Source organism: Mucor mucedo (assembly GCF_025094135.1).
Source record: "Mucor mucedo strain NRRL 3635 chromosome Unknown EV154scaffold_95, whole genome shotgun sequence".
Lineage (NCBI taxonomy): Eukaryota > Fungi > Mucoromycota > Mucoromycetes > Mucorales > Mucoraceae > Mucor > Mucor mucedo.
The window spans coordinates 15,341-31,274 of record NW_026252379.1 but is presented as its reverse complement, the minus strand read 5'-3'; the positions used below and the strand labels follow the sequence as shown (position 1 = coordinate 31,274).

Below are 15,934 nucleotides of genomic sequence, written 5' to 3'. Positions count from 1 at the left end.
GTAATCGTGGTCAAAGTGCTTGTATCTGATCGCATCTTCGAACATGAAAGCATCATCGCGTGCTAGTTATTGTAGCAATACATTGTAAGTTAGAAATTCGTCACTATGCTTTTAATTATTATTACCTGCAGCTTCTTCCATTAGAGTATCATCGTCCGCATACTGCTCATCAAGATTTTGGACGGAAGTAATCTCTTCTTCAGCATCATCTTGTGTATTGGTATTGATATTGTTCATTCCACTTCTTACTGCAAACAAATGACATTTTACTCTTCGTTGATGCTCGACCATTCGAGCATGGTTTTCAAAAAGACTGTCGCAATAGCTGCATGTAAAGTTACGTGATGAAATCATGGAATTAAATCGAGGGAAGTGTTAAAGAAAGATGCCGTAATCTAATCCCAACATAAAGTATTTAACGCAGTTGCATTAACCACTAGATCCAATTTTGAATCCCAGACAGCTGTCATTACGTATTGCAACTAGTGCTAATTTTTTTTTATATAGTGGCATGGATTATATAATGGATATGATGTAAAAACCATGACGTACAAGAATATGGAGAATATATAGATAGCGCGTTTTTTCTGACAAAGCGGTTTTTATCAATCTACATCATAAAATAATTTGAAAATGCCCGCATATAACACAAATGACATGGTTCATACCATCATCGAACTACAAAAGCTAGTATTTGATTTGCAAACCGAAATCCGATCCAACCACTCCCAGGTAAACGATCATCTTGACGCCTTGGAAGAACGGTTGATTGGAGGGAGCGTGACTGACATGACACCGAGAGGAGGTAATCATAACATGGCATTGGTATACTTTGACATACAACTAACACGTTTTTATAACAGTCGATCAGATGACCGAGCAATCGGCTGTCAGAAGTATCGCTCGTTTTCCTGGAGGTAAAAAGCCTGACACTGGTATTGTAACGGAAAAGGGTAAATCTAATAGGGAGTTCTTGTTGTGTGCTCGACCTGATTTATGTCATGCACCTGAAGAAATTGAAATGAAGAACGTGGAATTGAAATCCTTGTATGGTGTATTGAGAGATCATACTAAATCATGCATCCCACAATTGAAGGAAGAGGTCCAGTCAGACCCAGTTCTTAGCATAAAGACATGGGGTATGCATTCCCGTGAGATCAAGATGAAGTATATCCTTGCTTTGGAAGCTCTGGCCAGAAGAGGTAAGATAGGTTTGGATCAATGCTTGGATCACTGGGGAGCTGAAAGACTGCTGGATAGTGTTGCTCACAACACATTGGTAGATAAGGTACGTACATTATAAAAAAGGAAGTTCGTTTATTGTTAAGCAACTAATGTGATTTTTGTTTTGCAGAGAGTGTCGAAAAAAGAAGTCAAGCTCTTTGTCCGATGATGAAGAGATCATCCCTCCTGGTCTCGGACTAGAGCAACCAGAGAGTTTCTCTATACCCAATGAAGAGCAGTCTGGTAGAGAAAATGATGATGTGTCTTTGGAAAAAGATACTCCATTAGCCAGACGTGGTCGCAAAAGAAGGGTTGTTAATAATTAAAGAATTTTTTAGGCTAATTCGCACTTTTAATAATTCCAAAAAAATTAAAAAACTTGCGGATGACAATTTTTCTGCCTTTCTTTCCTGTTTGTATTCTTTTTTTTTTGTAGCCAAAATTTTTTTATTTTTGTAAATACTGTCTTTCATGAAGTAGTAGACAATACTAAAATATATACCGTAAATAAATGTAGCGTACAAAACACCAATATTTATTATTTCTGTATATTTTAAATTGCCTAAGATTTATGTGTACATATCCGCCATATGCTGAAGGTAATAGTCATCTGAATATCCAATACGTCTTCTCTAATAAATTGTATAATAATAGATTGTATAGATTAGTCTCTGGGCTATAACGGCGGATTGAGGTAGTAAATGTTTTTTTGATATAAAATTCTTCTGTTGGGCCGTAAAAAAATTTTCTAGGCTGTAAAATTTTGCTTTTAGGCTATAAAAGTTTTTTAGGCTGCAATTTTGTTTTCGTTTAGGCTGATAAAACTGTTTATGTCGATATGCTGCTACATCTCTCGAGGGCTCGCGAATGTTATCTGTATACATTGGTGGATGTTTGGTTAGTGTTATATCAACTGGGCCCGTCAATAGTAAGTGGCAAAGGATATTATGAATGTAAGTGTGCCCTTTCAAACTGGAGCTGATATGTACATAAATTATTTTTAAAGTAAAATACAAAATAAACATTGAATAAAATAAAAACTTTTTCATTTAAATCCTGCTTCTTTATTATATAATTTATTTTTTGATTGCACAAATTTATAAGGTCCATCAGCATCAATAGTATTATAATTAAAAGTGATGTACTATGTTTTGACTAAAAGGACGCTATATTGTGGTAAAAAGACGCAACAGGTGGATTTTAGTAACTACCAGAAGTGGTATAATTACGCAACATGCGGAAAAAAACCGCAACATTAAGTGGTATAAACACGCAACATGCGGAAAAAACCCGCAACATTAGGTAGTAAAAGCCCGCAACATGTAGCAAAAACCCGCAACATTTGGTGGTATAATTTTGGAGTTTTACCACATCCGGTGGTAAATGAACTACAATTCCGCAACATTCGGTGGTATAAAATGGACGTTTTTACCACCAAATGTTGCGGGTTTTTACCACATGTTGCGGGTTTTTACCACATAGTCCGCCACTGTGATCATTGATAATAGTTAAACTATCTTGTTTACCGATGTCTGGATGTATTCAAACATCATTGTCATCTGATAATGTAGCTGTTTAGGTAGAGTTTTGCATATACGTATGGTACGGGTCAAAAAAGCTAATTCTATTTTCAGTGTTTTGGAACAGAAGTAAAATTAACTCGGAAAATCAAATTTCCGAAGTTAATTCTGTTCTTGTTGTGTTTTTTAAGGTAAAGTAAAATTATAAAAAGACTATAGAAGTAGTTTGAGACTGTTTATAAGATTGTCCTTTATTAATAAATGAGATGTACGAGTATTTATATAAAAGACTGTCTGTTGTGTTCTTATCTCTAGTGCTATCTTGAATTTATCATTGATTAACCAAAAATGTATACGATTATTACATAGTCACTAATTTAGTCTTCTTCTATTAAATGTTAAGTCTTCTTAACTCTCTTTGCTTTAAACTAAATTTTAAGTATTTCTCAGACGTAGAGTGCATCTGCTTTTAGGTGGTACCTAAAAACAATTTAAGCAGAGACAAATATTTAGATGGGTAAAACACATTTTCCTTATAATTAATATCCCATCCGAAAGGTTAGGATTGTTTTTTATGTTGATTAAAATGAGAATCTACATATATTAAATTAAAAAACATAACAGATTCTGGATTCAACATTTTTTTTTAGGTTGGGGCGGGAAAAAAATGTCACAACCTGCACAAAAAGGTTTTTGAGCCAATAATAACCTGCCGCTAATATCATTAGCCGTGGTCGGATTTTGAAATAACCCACTGTTTGTACTCACGGATTTAAAAAACCGCGCAAAGACTATATAATCGTTAGCAATGGCTTGAAATAACTTCAACCTTTTTTGTGTACTTAGTAGAACTACTTGAATTTTAAAATATACATTAAAACAAATATTCTTGAGATGCGTGAACCTTTTTAAAAATAATTTATCTATTGAAAGGCTGGAAATATTGATTTGAAGTTGTTAAGAGACAGCCTATGAAATCGCAGCCGGAGGCTCAATATCACAAACCCTGAAAAAGGATAAAAAAGTTTAAACCTTTTTTATGTACCAAGTGAAACCACTTGTAATTTAGAATACATATTATGAACTTTATCCTTAAGATACGTGACCTTTTTAAAATTAATACATTTATTGAAAGGCTTGAAATATTGATCTAAAGTTGCTCGAAGCCGGCCTATGAAATCGCAGCCGGAGGCACAATATTACTTAAACTGAAAAGAAGATAAAAAAGTTTAAACCTTTTTTATGTACTAAGTAGAATTACTTGTAATTTAGAATATATATATTAAAGTATATTCTTGAGATGCGTGACCCTTTTTAAAATAATTTATGTATTGAAAAGCTTAAAATATTGATCTGAAGCAGTTTAGAGCCGGCCCATGAAATAGCAGCCGGAGGCCCAATATTACTTCCACTGAAAAATTTTCTTAAAAAAAAAAAAAAAAATCCCCCCCAAATAAAAAAAATCTGGCTATGAATAAATTTAATTTTATATTATTTGTACTAGTCGGAGATGAATGCTCAAAAATGTTACAAAACACGTTAGGAACTACTGAAAAGCAGATGCACTCTACTAAATTAGACTTGTGATGTAATATCCTTATAGTTCTTACTATGACATTTATAGTTAAGCTTATATCACAAATGGTATCAGCATGGATAAACCTTTGTTAGCTCTAATATGGCTATAGCCTTGCTAGGTCACCACAATTCTATTTAATCCTATTTTGTATTTTGGAAGTCATCCACTTTTTCCCAAAGGTACTAATCGCAGTCTTAAGATCTTCCCTCGATTCAAAACACTTGCCTACAGCATAGTACAATTAAATTAAGCATACAAGCTATCGCGAACATTTCTGGTCTGAGAGAACATTATAACAACAAAAATAGAAGGGTAACAAAAATTATCGACGTTATGTCAAAAGTACTTCCTTCATCCCGCAGATACACGATCTACTAAATATGAAACGTCACTCTTTTCTGATTTTTAAAGTCTACCTCACGCTTTTTTAAAATAAGAATCGAGTCGGTAGTTAAACGGAAGCCCAGTGATTGGCTGGAAAGATTATGTAGTATTTAAATAAAGATATTATTTAAATGGGATAAACTAGTTAACTAAGACTTATGATTAAGAAGATAAAAGATAATGTTTATTGAATAGAATTGGATAGGATATTTATATGTTATGGATCATAACCGCATTTACTGCGGTTATGCTGCGGTAGAAGAGATATTGACTGCGGAAGAAGTTACAATCGCCGATTACTGAATTGATGACATAACGGCTTCAGGACATTTTGCTATTTTTCAGTCGGTCCTTAAAATCAATCGTGTAAATCGATCGTATATCAAGAATTCCACCTCACCCACCTACATTAAAAAAAATTTTATCATTTTCATCTCCGTCTTGGGCTAACTTTAGGTACCTTGATTTTGTGTACTGCCTAAATGTACAGTCCCCTCCAAAAAAAAAGTTCCACCCTGTAACTCCGACTCTTTTTTAAAAGGATAGGTTTCATAGATCTAATGCTCATCACTCTTTCACCTTTATGTTTTTTTTCTCCTACAATTGGGTATGTCTCAATTGACACCTGATCAAAAAGCCTACGCAGTTGCAAAATCAAATCAAGGCACTTCTATCTCACAAATTGCTCGTGAATTAAATTTTTCAAGAACTGCCATCCGTCGCGCCATCCAACACTTTAAGGAAACTGGTTCATATCAAAGACGAGCAACTTCTGGAAGGCCAAAAAAGTTTAGTAACAGGGACAAAAGGGTGTTACAACGCTATGTGATGAAAAATAGACGTAGTACTCTTAATGAAATTATGGCCAACGTCGATGTCAATGCAAGCATCAATACATTCAGGAAAGAGCTTCAAAAGCTCCAATTGAATAGTCGTATAGCCCGAAAAAAGCCATTTATTAACGAGAAGCAAAGAAAAAGACGTCTAGAATTTGCAAAGCAGCATCAAAACTGAAGTTTGGAAGACTGGAGAAAGGTTATATTTACCGATGAATCAAGCTTTCAAACCAGCAGTTGTTCTAGTGTTGTTCGGGTACGCCGTAGGCCCAATGAAGTCATGATTCCGTCATGTTTGGCGCCAACGTTTCAAAGTGGACGATCCTCCTTATCTGTCTGGGGTGGTATTGGATATAATCGTCTCACTAATTTGGTTTTACTTAACAAGGGTGAAAGATCTAGTGCTCAGTTCATAAATCAAGTATATGAACCGGTTTTGAAGGACTTTTATAACGGCTGTAGTTCAGCAATTCTCATGGAAGATAATGCACCAATTCACACTTCAAAAGTTGCCCGAAAATGGAAGAAGGACATGGGAATTATTTGTTTAGATTGGCCGCCACAATCTCCTGATTTGAATCCAATAGAGAATGTTTGGATGATGATGAAACTCGCAAGACAAAACCGTTTGCAGTTTGTAAAAAATATTTCGACATTACAGATGCACGTTATAAACGAATGGAAAAAGATAGAAGTTGAGAAAATTAACAAACTTATTGATTCCATGCCTAAACGCATAAGCGATGTAATAAAAAACAAAGGGTACCCAATTCACTATTGAGTAAGCCTACGTTTGTCTAAAATACTTTTTTTTTTCATAAAATTTATATCATAATGTTCAGTACTGTCTTTTCTACTATATGGAGTTTTTTGAAAGCTTTTTGCTAATAAAAGTCTGTCAAAAATCATGTAAGAAGATGGAACATACATGTAGGATACATATCGGAGTTACAGGGTAGAACTTTCTTTTTGGAGGGGACTGTACGTAAAACACGAAATAAAACACAAATTAACAATCGAAAAATTAAGTAGTCACAAAGATATTTCTTTTACTTGCCCGGGCACACTTTGAGGCTTAAGCTTTATCTTTTATTTCTCATGTCTACCATCGCTATTGCTCGCAATCCCGCTTACGATCTTCTTTTAGAGAAAGATAGACGTAGAGAAGAAGAACTTAACCTTCTTACTAGATTCAGAAAATTTGATCAGACAATTATCTACTTTGGACGATATCAAGGCTGCTTTAGGTAAACGCCACGACGAAGGCCTCCCCGTACCTGATCGTCCCCGTGCCATCAACAGGTTCAACGTCTTCTGCCAACAAGAAAAGGAGAAGTCTATCGAAAAAGAAACTCTTGTCCAACTTGCTTCTTTTGACAAAGATACTGGTATTGGTGAAATTGCGGGTGAGCAAACCGTTGCCAGTGGTTTGACAACTCAAATTTTGGTAGCAAAGTACCGAAATTTGACGGAAATCGAAGCTGAGACGCTTGACGCCAAGGTTGTGTCGTTGAGCAACATCAGGAGAATGGAATCTCGTGTGAATTCAGGGTTGACAGTTCGTGAAAGTTTGGCAATCTTTAGGATATACATCGATACCTTAAACTCGTTGTATGGATATGAAGTTGCCTGTGTTTTTGGTCGAGCAAAATCATGGAGAATCCTTTCTGTTGGAGGTTAGGTTTATAATAACTTTTTTTTTTTGGAAAACATTAAGCTTTTATTATCTAGAGAACGTGGGGTCCATGGACTTGGAACGATGGAAAAAAGAAGCTTATCTGCATGTGAACCCTAAACCCTTTGAAAAAGGTACGCATACTACGAATATAAAGGTGGCAATAACTCTAAGTGATAAGCTTTTTTTTTTTTAGTTCCTATTCATCCTTCGGTGGTGATCTTTAATCAAAGGGTTTCTCAGGCCAAGGAAGCCCTCAGGAACTCAATCAGTAAGATCAAAATTATCAAGGTTTGAAATGCCTTGTCTAATCCTATTATATAGACGAACAATGCCAAACTACGCGGGACACAGTACCCTGGAAGCATATGGTGAAGATTGAGGACCTGAGGGGTAAGGTTCTTACCGGAAATAACGTTATCGTTGAAAACTGCCCGTTGGACAACTGTGACCATAAGAGTTTCATGAAGCGAGCTAATTTTGTGAAGGTTGAGGCAAACTTGTCTCAACTTAAGTTTAAATTGCCTCGTCATTACGACAGGGAATTTGATATGGACATTGACAGTTCCTAAATAAAATGTCTAAAGTTTATAAAACTTATTTTGGAAAGCATTAGCCGTGATGGTCATTTATCCGATCATAATATCAGCACTTTTTTTTAAAAACATGATATGCAAAATAAGGTGCACCACTGTGTTCTTTACTTGGCACTGACATCTAAATACAGTATAATATATCGGTATTGATTTCGTTTCCATCATTTATATTCAATATATATACTATGTCGACCCGGAGCTGCTAGTCATGCTAGTAATATCTATGCAAAACCAACTAGTGTTCAAGTTATAACCATTATATAAAACCCAAGTGAAAATCGAAAAGTCTTAAAAATTAAGTGGTGGTTGACTAAGAATCGAAAAGTCTTAAAAATTAAGTTGTGGTTGACTAAGAATCGAAAAATCTTATAAATTAAGTGAGTGCCTTTAACTTGAACATAATTACAGATTGATTTCTTTTTTTTAAAAAAATGTTTGTATGATTTACAAGGTATATTTAATAACTGTACAAGGTTTATAGAGTATCTGTACAAGGTGTATAGAGTAGCTGTACAAGGTTTACAGAGTAGCTGTACAAGGTTTATAGAGTGGCTGTACTTATTTCATTTTACAACTTGTAAAACAAAACAAAATTGAGCAGCATTGACAAGGTTTACGTAATAACTGACAAAAGTAGGTAGCGAAACAAAAAAAAGGCACTATAAGTAACAAACGTTGACATAAACCAGCCCATTAACACTATTTTTATCTGACCTTGGCTTTACTTCTATTATAAAAAATGCCTAGCATTGCCATCAGTAACTCCATGATCAGTACAAAATATTCTTCATCATAACGACCAAGCAGTATCTTAAACGTGCTTTTTCAAATACAGAGCGCCTCTTCATATAACGCGCCCTTATGATGGTAAACAGCTAATTTATTTGACTGTCGTGCTTATAGATATTGAAAGAAAAGCCATAAACACCCTAATGGCCTCAAAGACAGTAAGAATGTCGTAAAGCCTATCAAAGCAATAACGACTCAGTAATCGACGACCATTTACATTTTGTTTAAGAAACTAGGCGGGTTGTGAGATTCGTCAAGTAGTAGAGTGTCATAAGGATTATTATAAAATGTCTGAGAAGGGTATTTAGCAAAAGGTGAAGGTACATACAAAAAAAAAACAAAAGGTGAAGGTAAACAGCTTGGGGGAAAGAATAGCGTCACTTTTTAGAGATAGTAGATGATTGTCATGACGTACATTAATTTGATTGGTGAATAAAGGTGTCATCGACAGAAAAAACTTTTTTTTCTACTTCAGCTTTTTATTACAGGGTCTGGGCAGTTTCTGAGAGAGACCCCACTTTTTTTTATTTACAAAATCTCTCTGCTAACGGCTTCCTTGCGAAATAACTCACGTTTACTCCACATTGTATTTGTCAATGCTGTGAGTGAGGTATATTAAACTGAACATATGGCATGCCTACATTATTTTGTTCAAAACTAAACTTTCTAGAACCTTTATACAAGACATGATTGCCCATCCAAGATTTTGAAATTAACGTAATTACATGGAAGATTTATGGCAAAATTTTTCGTAACAATTTGCGCTGAATATGTCAAGGTTTGTAGTGTCTGATAGTGTATGCACAGTTGCTGAGAGCACCTCGTCAGGCTGTTTTATCTATATTCCTCGATCCAGCCTTAAATTAATTTTTTTCGAGCTTAATAAAACTGTACTGTCTGTAAGACCTTTAAATTATGCGTCGTTCACTCAATTAGTTATGTAGCTCTGAGGGCCGCACAATCCCTTTCATGTTTGAATTACCAATGTCTCAACCACTGTTGGACAGATAAAATTCGCGACAAGAGGGATGTCATTATAATCAACATACTGTTTATGTTTGGCCAAATCAGGACAGTGTCCCGTTATATGACCATACGTAAGCACACACACACACAGATGTAGTGGATACAAGCATCGTGTTTTATAGATTAAAGATACCAGTTGTTTCCTCGGTACGTCACTGCACAGTCCATATAAATAGCGGTTGAACTGTTCTTTAAGTTTATTTCATATGACAACATGACCTTATATACTATAAATATCGGAAGTATGGTATGAAAATTCCTTTGCTATTTTCTTATGCTGTGTCATTTTAAAAGTGTTTAACATCCTAGGATGCTACTGATATACTTATATATTCGAATTGTATCCTCAAATAATAACCCATTGATGACTCGCGAGTTATCTTATAAATTCAAAGTTACCGCAAAATTACATAGATTTCATGTGCATAGTTTAAATCTTGTTAGTTAATTACACTTTATACTGTCGCTTATAAACATTAAAAAGTGTTGCAACCAAATAATATGGGATCCATTATGTTGAATATTTATATTCAAAGCCATATAAACAGAAGTTAACGTAAAAATAATATTTCAAGAAAATAAAATGTTAAGTATAAAAAATTGGTTTATCAAGTCCAAATGATGATCTACTAATAATTAAAACGGTATCAATAACATAAGTAGATGCAGAACGAGTTTTTCTATTTAATAAATCCAATTGATAACATAAATATTAGCTTTGTATGTTGAGTTAATAGGAAACTTGCGATTCTAAAAACTTTATGCATCGTATACACCTTAATTACGATAAAGACAACATGCTGGCAATTTTTTTCAAGTTAAAGATTTTAATTGTGCAATTGTATTATGCTAATTGTTATGGAATATGTATGGTCTTTTAAATTTATGTCCTAGTACATACAAAAGAAAAAGTATCAAGTTCTTGAAGAGATTTTAATGCAATTCGTATTAAACTTTTAATTAATTTATCTCTTACCAAAAGTTTTATATTTAGGATATAGCTTTCATTTAATATATTGTCAGTTTTAAAGTGTTGCTATTGTTTTGAATGGCATTGATTTATTAATATCATTGCAAATCAAATATTCGTAAATAGCGATCTGAAACTATTCCATAAAGTGATGCAATTTATTTTAATAAGAAAGTCTACTGACTGTATAGATATTACAACCAGTATTTTTCTTTACAGTTACTTAAAACTAGATGTAGCTTACAACTAAAGGTATGATATAGCCACATAGCTATTGGATTTATTAAATAATTGAGACCTTTGTCAAATCCATTGAACACTTGTTGTAAAACATGAAACTACCTCAAAAGAGTGTTCTGACATATCACTGTTGTAGACTTTAATTTTGTAATTTAATACGACAGACTTTTTTTAAATGGATGAATCTAGATAAAACCAGCGGTGTGCTATAATTGCTTGTAGCTTATTTTATAATATATATTATATTTTAAAATTGTTTAACATTATAAAACCACATTCATTCCAAAGAACATTTTTCATCCTTAATTTTTCAAAACTAATTTATTTAACTTCTACAACATCACCGTCAGCACCACCGTCATCATTCCCATCTTCGTCTGCGCCTTCATCAACCAAGTCGACATCGTCATCGAGTTCTTCTTGCTCCTCAGCAATCCTGGTCTCGTTGTTGCTTCAATAATGAACCAGGTGGTGATCTGTAAAGATTTTCCACCTGGCGTTGACTTCTATAGCACGTTGAAGGATTATCCAAGCAGCAGTTCCTTCAACGTGCTTTTTTATCGCCGAGTCTAAATGCTCTTTCTCCTTGACAATACCATGGTCAAGCCAAAAGATGTCTCGCTACATTGATTTTAAAGTTATTACTATCATTATTATCATCAAATAAATAATCTATACTTAATATACCTGTAATCGGATTCGTTCTTCTTTCAAGCTTTTCCATCTTAGCCAAAGCGAGACATCTTTTGACCAATTCATATCCCAAAAGCCGTTCTCCCTTTCCAATACAAAGTCCAAGGTGACCAACTGTATATTATCTATTAAAAACGTTGGAGCTTCGTTATACTTCTAGGTAAGTAAGAAAATTCATGTTAAACCATACCTCCGTACGGGCTGTTAATCAGCTCCTGGTTAGCCGCGTTATACACGGAGATAACGTCAGTCACCTGGGACTTCTGCTTTCTCATAGCTTCTTGAAGCTTTGCAGCCTCCCGAGTCCCTAAGCAAATAATATAGTTAAGTGATTGGTAATAAATTAAATACTAAACTACGTACCGATATGGCCGCTATAAAGCTTATCCCCAAAGCCAAAGTAGACTTGAACGTTACTTCTCAAAATATCTCGATAAAATCCCTCTTTGACCTTGAGAAATGCCAACCATTGGGACTCGGCAAACTGGAAATATTCGGGTTCCAAGAATGTTGGTCTTTCAGAGACGTTACGACCGGCAGCCCTCTCCACATCACAAAGATACTTTTCAATCTTAGGTAACTCGCTGCGAAAGTAGGACCTACCGGTGGAGCTGATGACAGAATCGTTTTCGTTACGACCAAGGATGTTCCTAAGAATCAAGATAAAATAGTGAATATGTTAAAAATTAAAAAAGATTAAATAATAGTAAGACTTACTTAAAGCTAAGATAGACGCTTAACAATAATGGAAAAGTATGCTCGTCCACATAGCTTTTCGGGAGTACGTTTGATAAATCGTACCCGGAACATCCTCGCTCCCCAAGATTAGCCACTTGCTTGGCGTAACGCTCCTCAACATCCCGGAGATGTTCAACAGACCACTTCCCAACCTTCTTATCAACACTAGACTTCTCAACAAATAGTCGTCCAATCTTTTCCTTTAAGATTTTCGCTAAGAAAAAAAGTATTCCATTGGTTTAAGTACTAGTATAATATTGTCTTTAAAAAAATTGACGTACCCAGGTTGTGCTTGATAGCTGTGTTCCTGTACTTAACAGCCATGTACAAGACATATCGCCGGTTCTCGGCCATCATGGGTTTGGTCATGGTAATGTATTTGGCCAGATAAGACCAAAGTCTTTCCATGCCTTCACCGTCAGTCAATCCAAAGTTTGCTATGTATCTCGGGTTGTACTTGACCTGACAGTGCATTACATGGGCGTAGGCATGGAAGACAGACAGACCCAAGCGGTCAGAACCGGCGATTCCGGGGAAGTTCAGCTAAAACTTATAGATTAGTGATATGATAATTGTCAATATTCGATATAACATACCTTGATAGATGGCTCCAGTTTGCATACAATGTCATACATGACATGTAAAGGAACCTTTCTACCAAGCTGGTTCGCCACAGAGGCTATAGCAGCCAATGGATACTTAAACCTAAAATAGATTAATAAATATCGTTTTGTTAAAAAAACAGAGAAAAGCGAATGTTACCCTCCCCCGGCGTCCATGTCTGCAAGTTGGAACACAGTATCGTGTCTTGCACAGCCACTGCCAAAGATACCTTGAACAGGATAGATAGCCGAGGTGCGGTTCTGGTGGACCATGGCTTGAAATGTACGTGGCTCTCCCACCGTGGCCTTGACGGGCAGGCCCTTGTCGGCGGGGGTCTCCTTGGCAGTGATATTCTTCGTGGTGGTGGCGGTGGTGTCCTTGGTAATGCTCTTGCTGGCCTTTCCGGACTATATGAAAAAAAACTAAATACAAATTGATGCATCGAACGATGATATCCCATGGTTATTAGTTACCTGCTCAGACTTGTCAAACCGTTTGATCAGGGATTGATCCATCCACATGGTCTTATACCCACTAAGACCAGAAATCTTGGATAATTCGTTATCCTGAGCCAATGATTTGGTACCCTTTAAACGGAAGTTTGCATCCATCATCATGAACTGCTTGTCGTTGGCATTTACTGAATTAGCCTGATGAGTAAGTCAAAAATTCAAAGTTAATAATGGTTTTTTTTGCAAACCTCAGGACAAGCAGGACATGATGTGGAAACTTCCCCTATAACCTGCTGTTCAGACAACTCAATCATCCTGTTGTACATAAGGATGCTATTGGAGCATCCTTCAGCCGAGATACTACTCTATATGAGGGTTTAGAAAATGTAGCACACAACTGTTTATAATCGTACCTTCTCGGTTCCTACAGCCCAGTCCTTATAGAACTCTGCAATCTTCCCAGCAGAGCCAGCAAAGATGTTTCTGAGCTTGATGAAAAGATCACAGAGACTAAAATGTACTGCTCCTGATGGTTTGATGGGCGACAAAGGAAACATTCCTACCTCTACCAAAGCAATAGGCAATGTCTTGCACAAGGAGCAGTACGCAAATACTTCGTTTTCTTTAATTCCTTCAACCAACTTTGCATAAGTATGACGAATATTGAATGAAGACTTCACTTACCCGAAACAAAAAAGAAATTGATCTTCACCAATTTGACAAAGTCATGAGAGCACTCACAAGAATTACTTAAGCCGGGACCAACAGCCATCTTGTTGGGCATGCCTCCATTACTACTCAAAAAAGCCAGGTACTTTTTTGGCAAGTACTTCATCAAGTCCTTCCAAGCAGCAAAAAGCTTTTCTTTTTTTCAACCGATACTCGTTCTGCTTAGCGGCGGTATCTTGGATAATAACAGTGCTGTTAGTTACAGACATGTTGGTGACAGCTTCAACCTCAATCGCAATCTCAGATTCACTGGCAGGAACTGATTGTTCGAACTGAAACGATTCTTCAAAGTTGTCGTTCCATTGGTCATCGAAATACTCGTCACCGCCACTACAATCATCTTCTTGCACATCAACAGTCTTGCGAACGGCCGCATTCTTCTTAAGATCGTCAAGCATCGCAAAAGCGGCAGCTTCTTCTTTGTCTGCAGCGTTCACCAGCTCTTGTCGCATACTATTCAGCAATGCGATGTCTTGATGGGCCAAACCCAAATCTGATCTATTTTTCTTCCCTGTAGGTAATTTAACTGTAGAGGGTTTACGTTTGGTACGTGTAGGTGCTTTACGTTTGATACGTGTAGGTGCTTTACGTTTGATAGGTGCCATTATAAGTGTACTGTAAAAAAATGAGAGAAAGAGCTCAAACCTCAAAGTGTGCCCGGGCAGTAACAGAAATATCTTTGTGACGACTTAATTTTTCGATTGTTAAATTGTATTTTATTTCGTGTTTTACGTACATTTAGGCAGCACACAAAATTAATATACCTAAAGTTAGCCCAAGACGGAGATAAAAATGATAAATTTTTTTCGAATGTAGGTGGGTGAGGTGAAGAATTCATGAAAAATAAAAAGATAAAAAATAACGATGAAAGAAAAAAATAAGAATAGGCGATCAAGATGATCATTGTGTTCGTTGCTGCTGCTGAGATTGTTGAGATGAGCGAGTAGCTTGAGTCATGACTCTTTGGGAACACTGTCTTGTGTCATGTCTCGGTTGTCTACAAGTTCCACAAAGCCTTGTTCTTCTTTCAGCGTGTTCGAAAGCGGAGAGATTTCTTTTGTTTAATGAAGTATCATTTCTTCTCCCAGTAGTACCGGTAGGTCAACCTCTTTAGCTGGCATCGTTTCGTGGCTCTATAGGTACTAACCTCAAATGAACCAGGTCAAAAAGTTGCGATACCATTTCCTCTTGTTCGTAACGAGCTGCGTTTCTAAAACAGGTACACCGCAAGTCAACGAGGTAATCCAAATTGCTTTCCGGATCCAATTCTTCCAACTGCTCGGAGCTACGAGAGTGTTCAAGTCGCCATTGTTAATGAAAATCATCGACATGGAGGACTAAGTTTTGATTGTCGAAGGCTTAGATCCAATGCCCGCATGGAATACCAGTTGTTACTGTGTATGTCCAGTAGTGCTAAAAACTGTCTGAAAAAGCTTCGGAATGTCGCTATTAGTGCTGAAATAGATTTTTTTGAATACCTCAAAAAACACTTTATATAAATTTAAAGACAAAAGCAGAATCCAGAGTTTGGTGAAATTCGAGGCTACACAGGGACAGTATTTTAAAAAGATAGATTTTTTAGCAATTTCATTATCGGTTCCATCTTTTTAAAAATGCCAAAAAAAAACATAGCCAAGAAACCCTAAACAAATTCAAGTCGCTTATTTTAAAGGGAAAGACAACTAAAGACATTGTCCAAGCCACAGGAGTGTCAAGAGCTGAAGTCAGCCGAATGAAGAATCAAGTTTATCCCGAACGCGTAAAACCCATTGGTGGAAGATCCAGTCTTATCCCCAAATGGACAAAGCGAGTTATTTCTTTTAAAGTTCGAAGGGGATACTTGGCAGACGCAAAAGATGTCTAGAAGTACCTGAGCACTA

The 15,934-nt window shown here is 36.0% G+C and overlaps 2 protein-coding genes across 2 annotated transcripts; both read left to right on the top strand.

Moving 5' to 3' along the window:
- Positions 1 to 6,641: 6,641 nt before the first annotated feature.
- EV154DRAFT_484577 (uncharacterized protein) lies at positions 6,642 to 7,790 on the top strand (the record flags this gene model as incomplete). The annotated part of the gene is made up of 5 exons (XM_051598665.1): positions 6,642 to 6,702; positions 6,734 to 7,219; positions 7,275 to 7,352; positions 7,415 to 7,489; positions 7,543 to 7,790. The coding sequence occupies 5 exons, from the start codon at positions 6,642 to 6,644 to the stop codon at positions 7,788 to 7,790; spliced, it is 948 nt and encodes a 315-aa protein (XP_051454350.1).
- Positions 7,791 to 13,490: 5,700 nt separating this feature from the next.
- Positions 13,491 to 14,682, top strand: EV154DRAFT_519301 (uncharacterized protein; the record flags this gene model as incomplete). Its single annotated transcript, XM_051602718.1, has 6 exons — positions 13,491 to 13,525; positions 13,571 to 13,690; positions 13,877 to 13,976; positions 14,058 to 14,267; positions 14,346 to 14,619; positions 14,644 to 14,682. Coding segments are annotated over 3 exons (516 nt in total), but the record flags the coding sequence as incomplete, so codon positions are not given.
- Between the last annotated feature and the right edge of the window lie 1,252 nt (positions 14,683 to 15,934).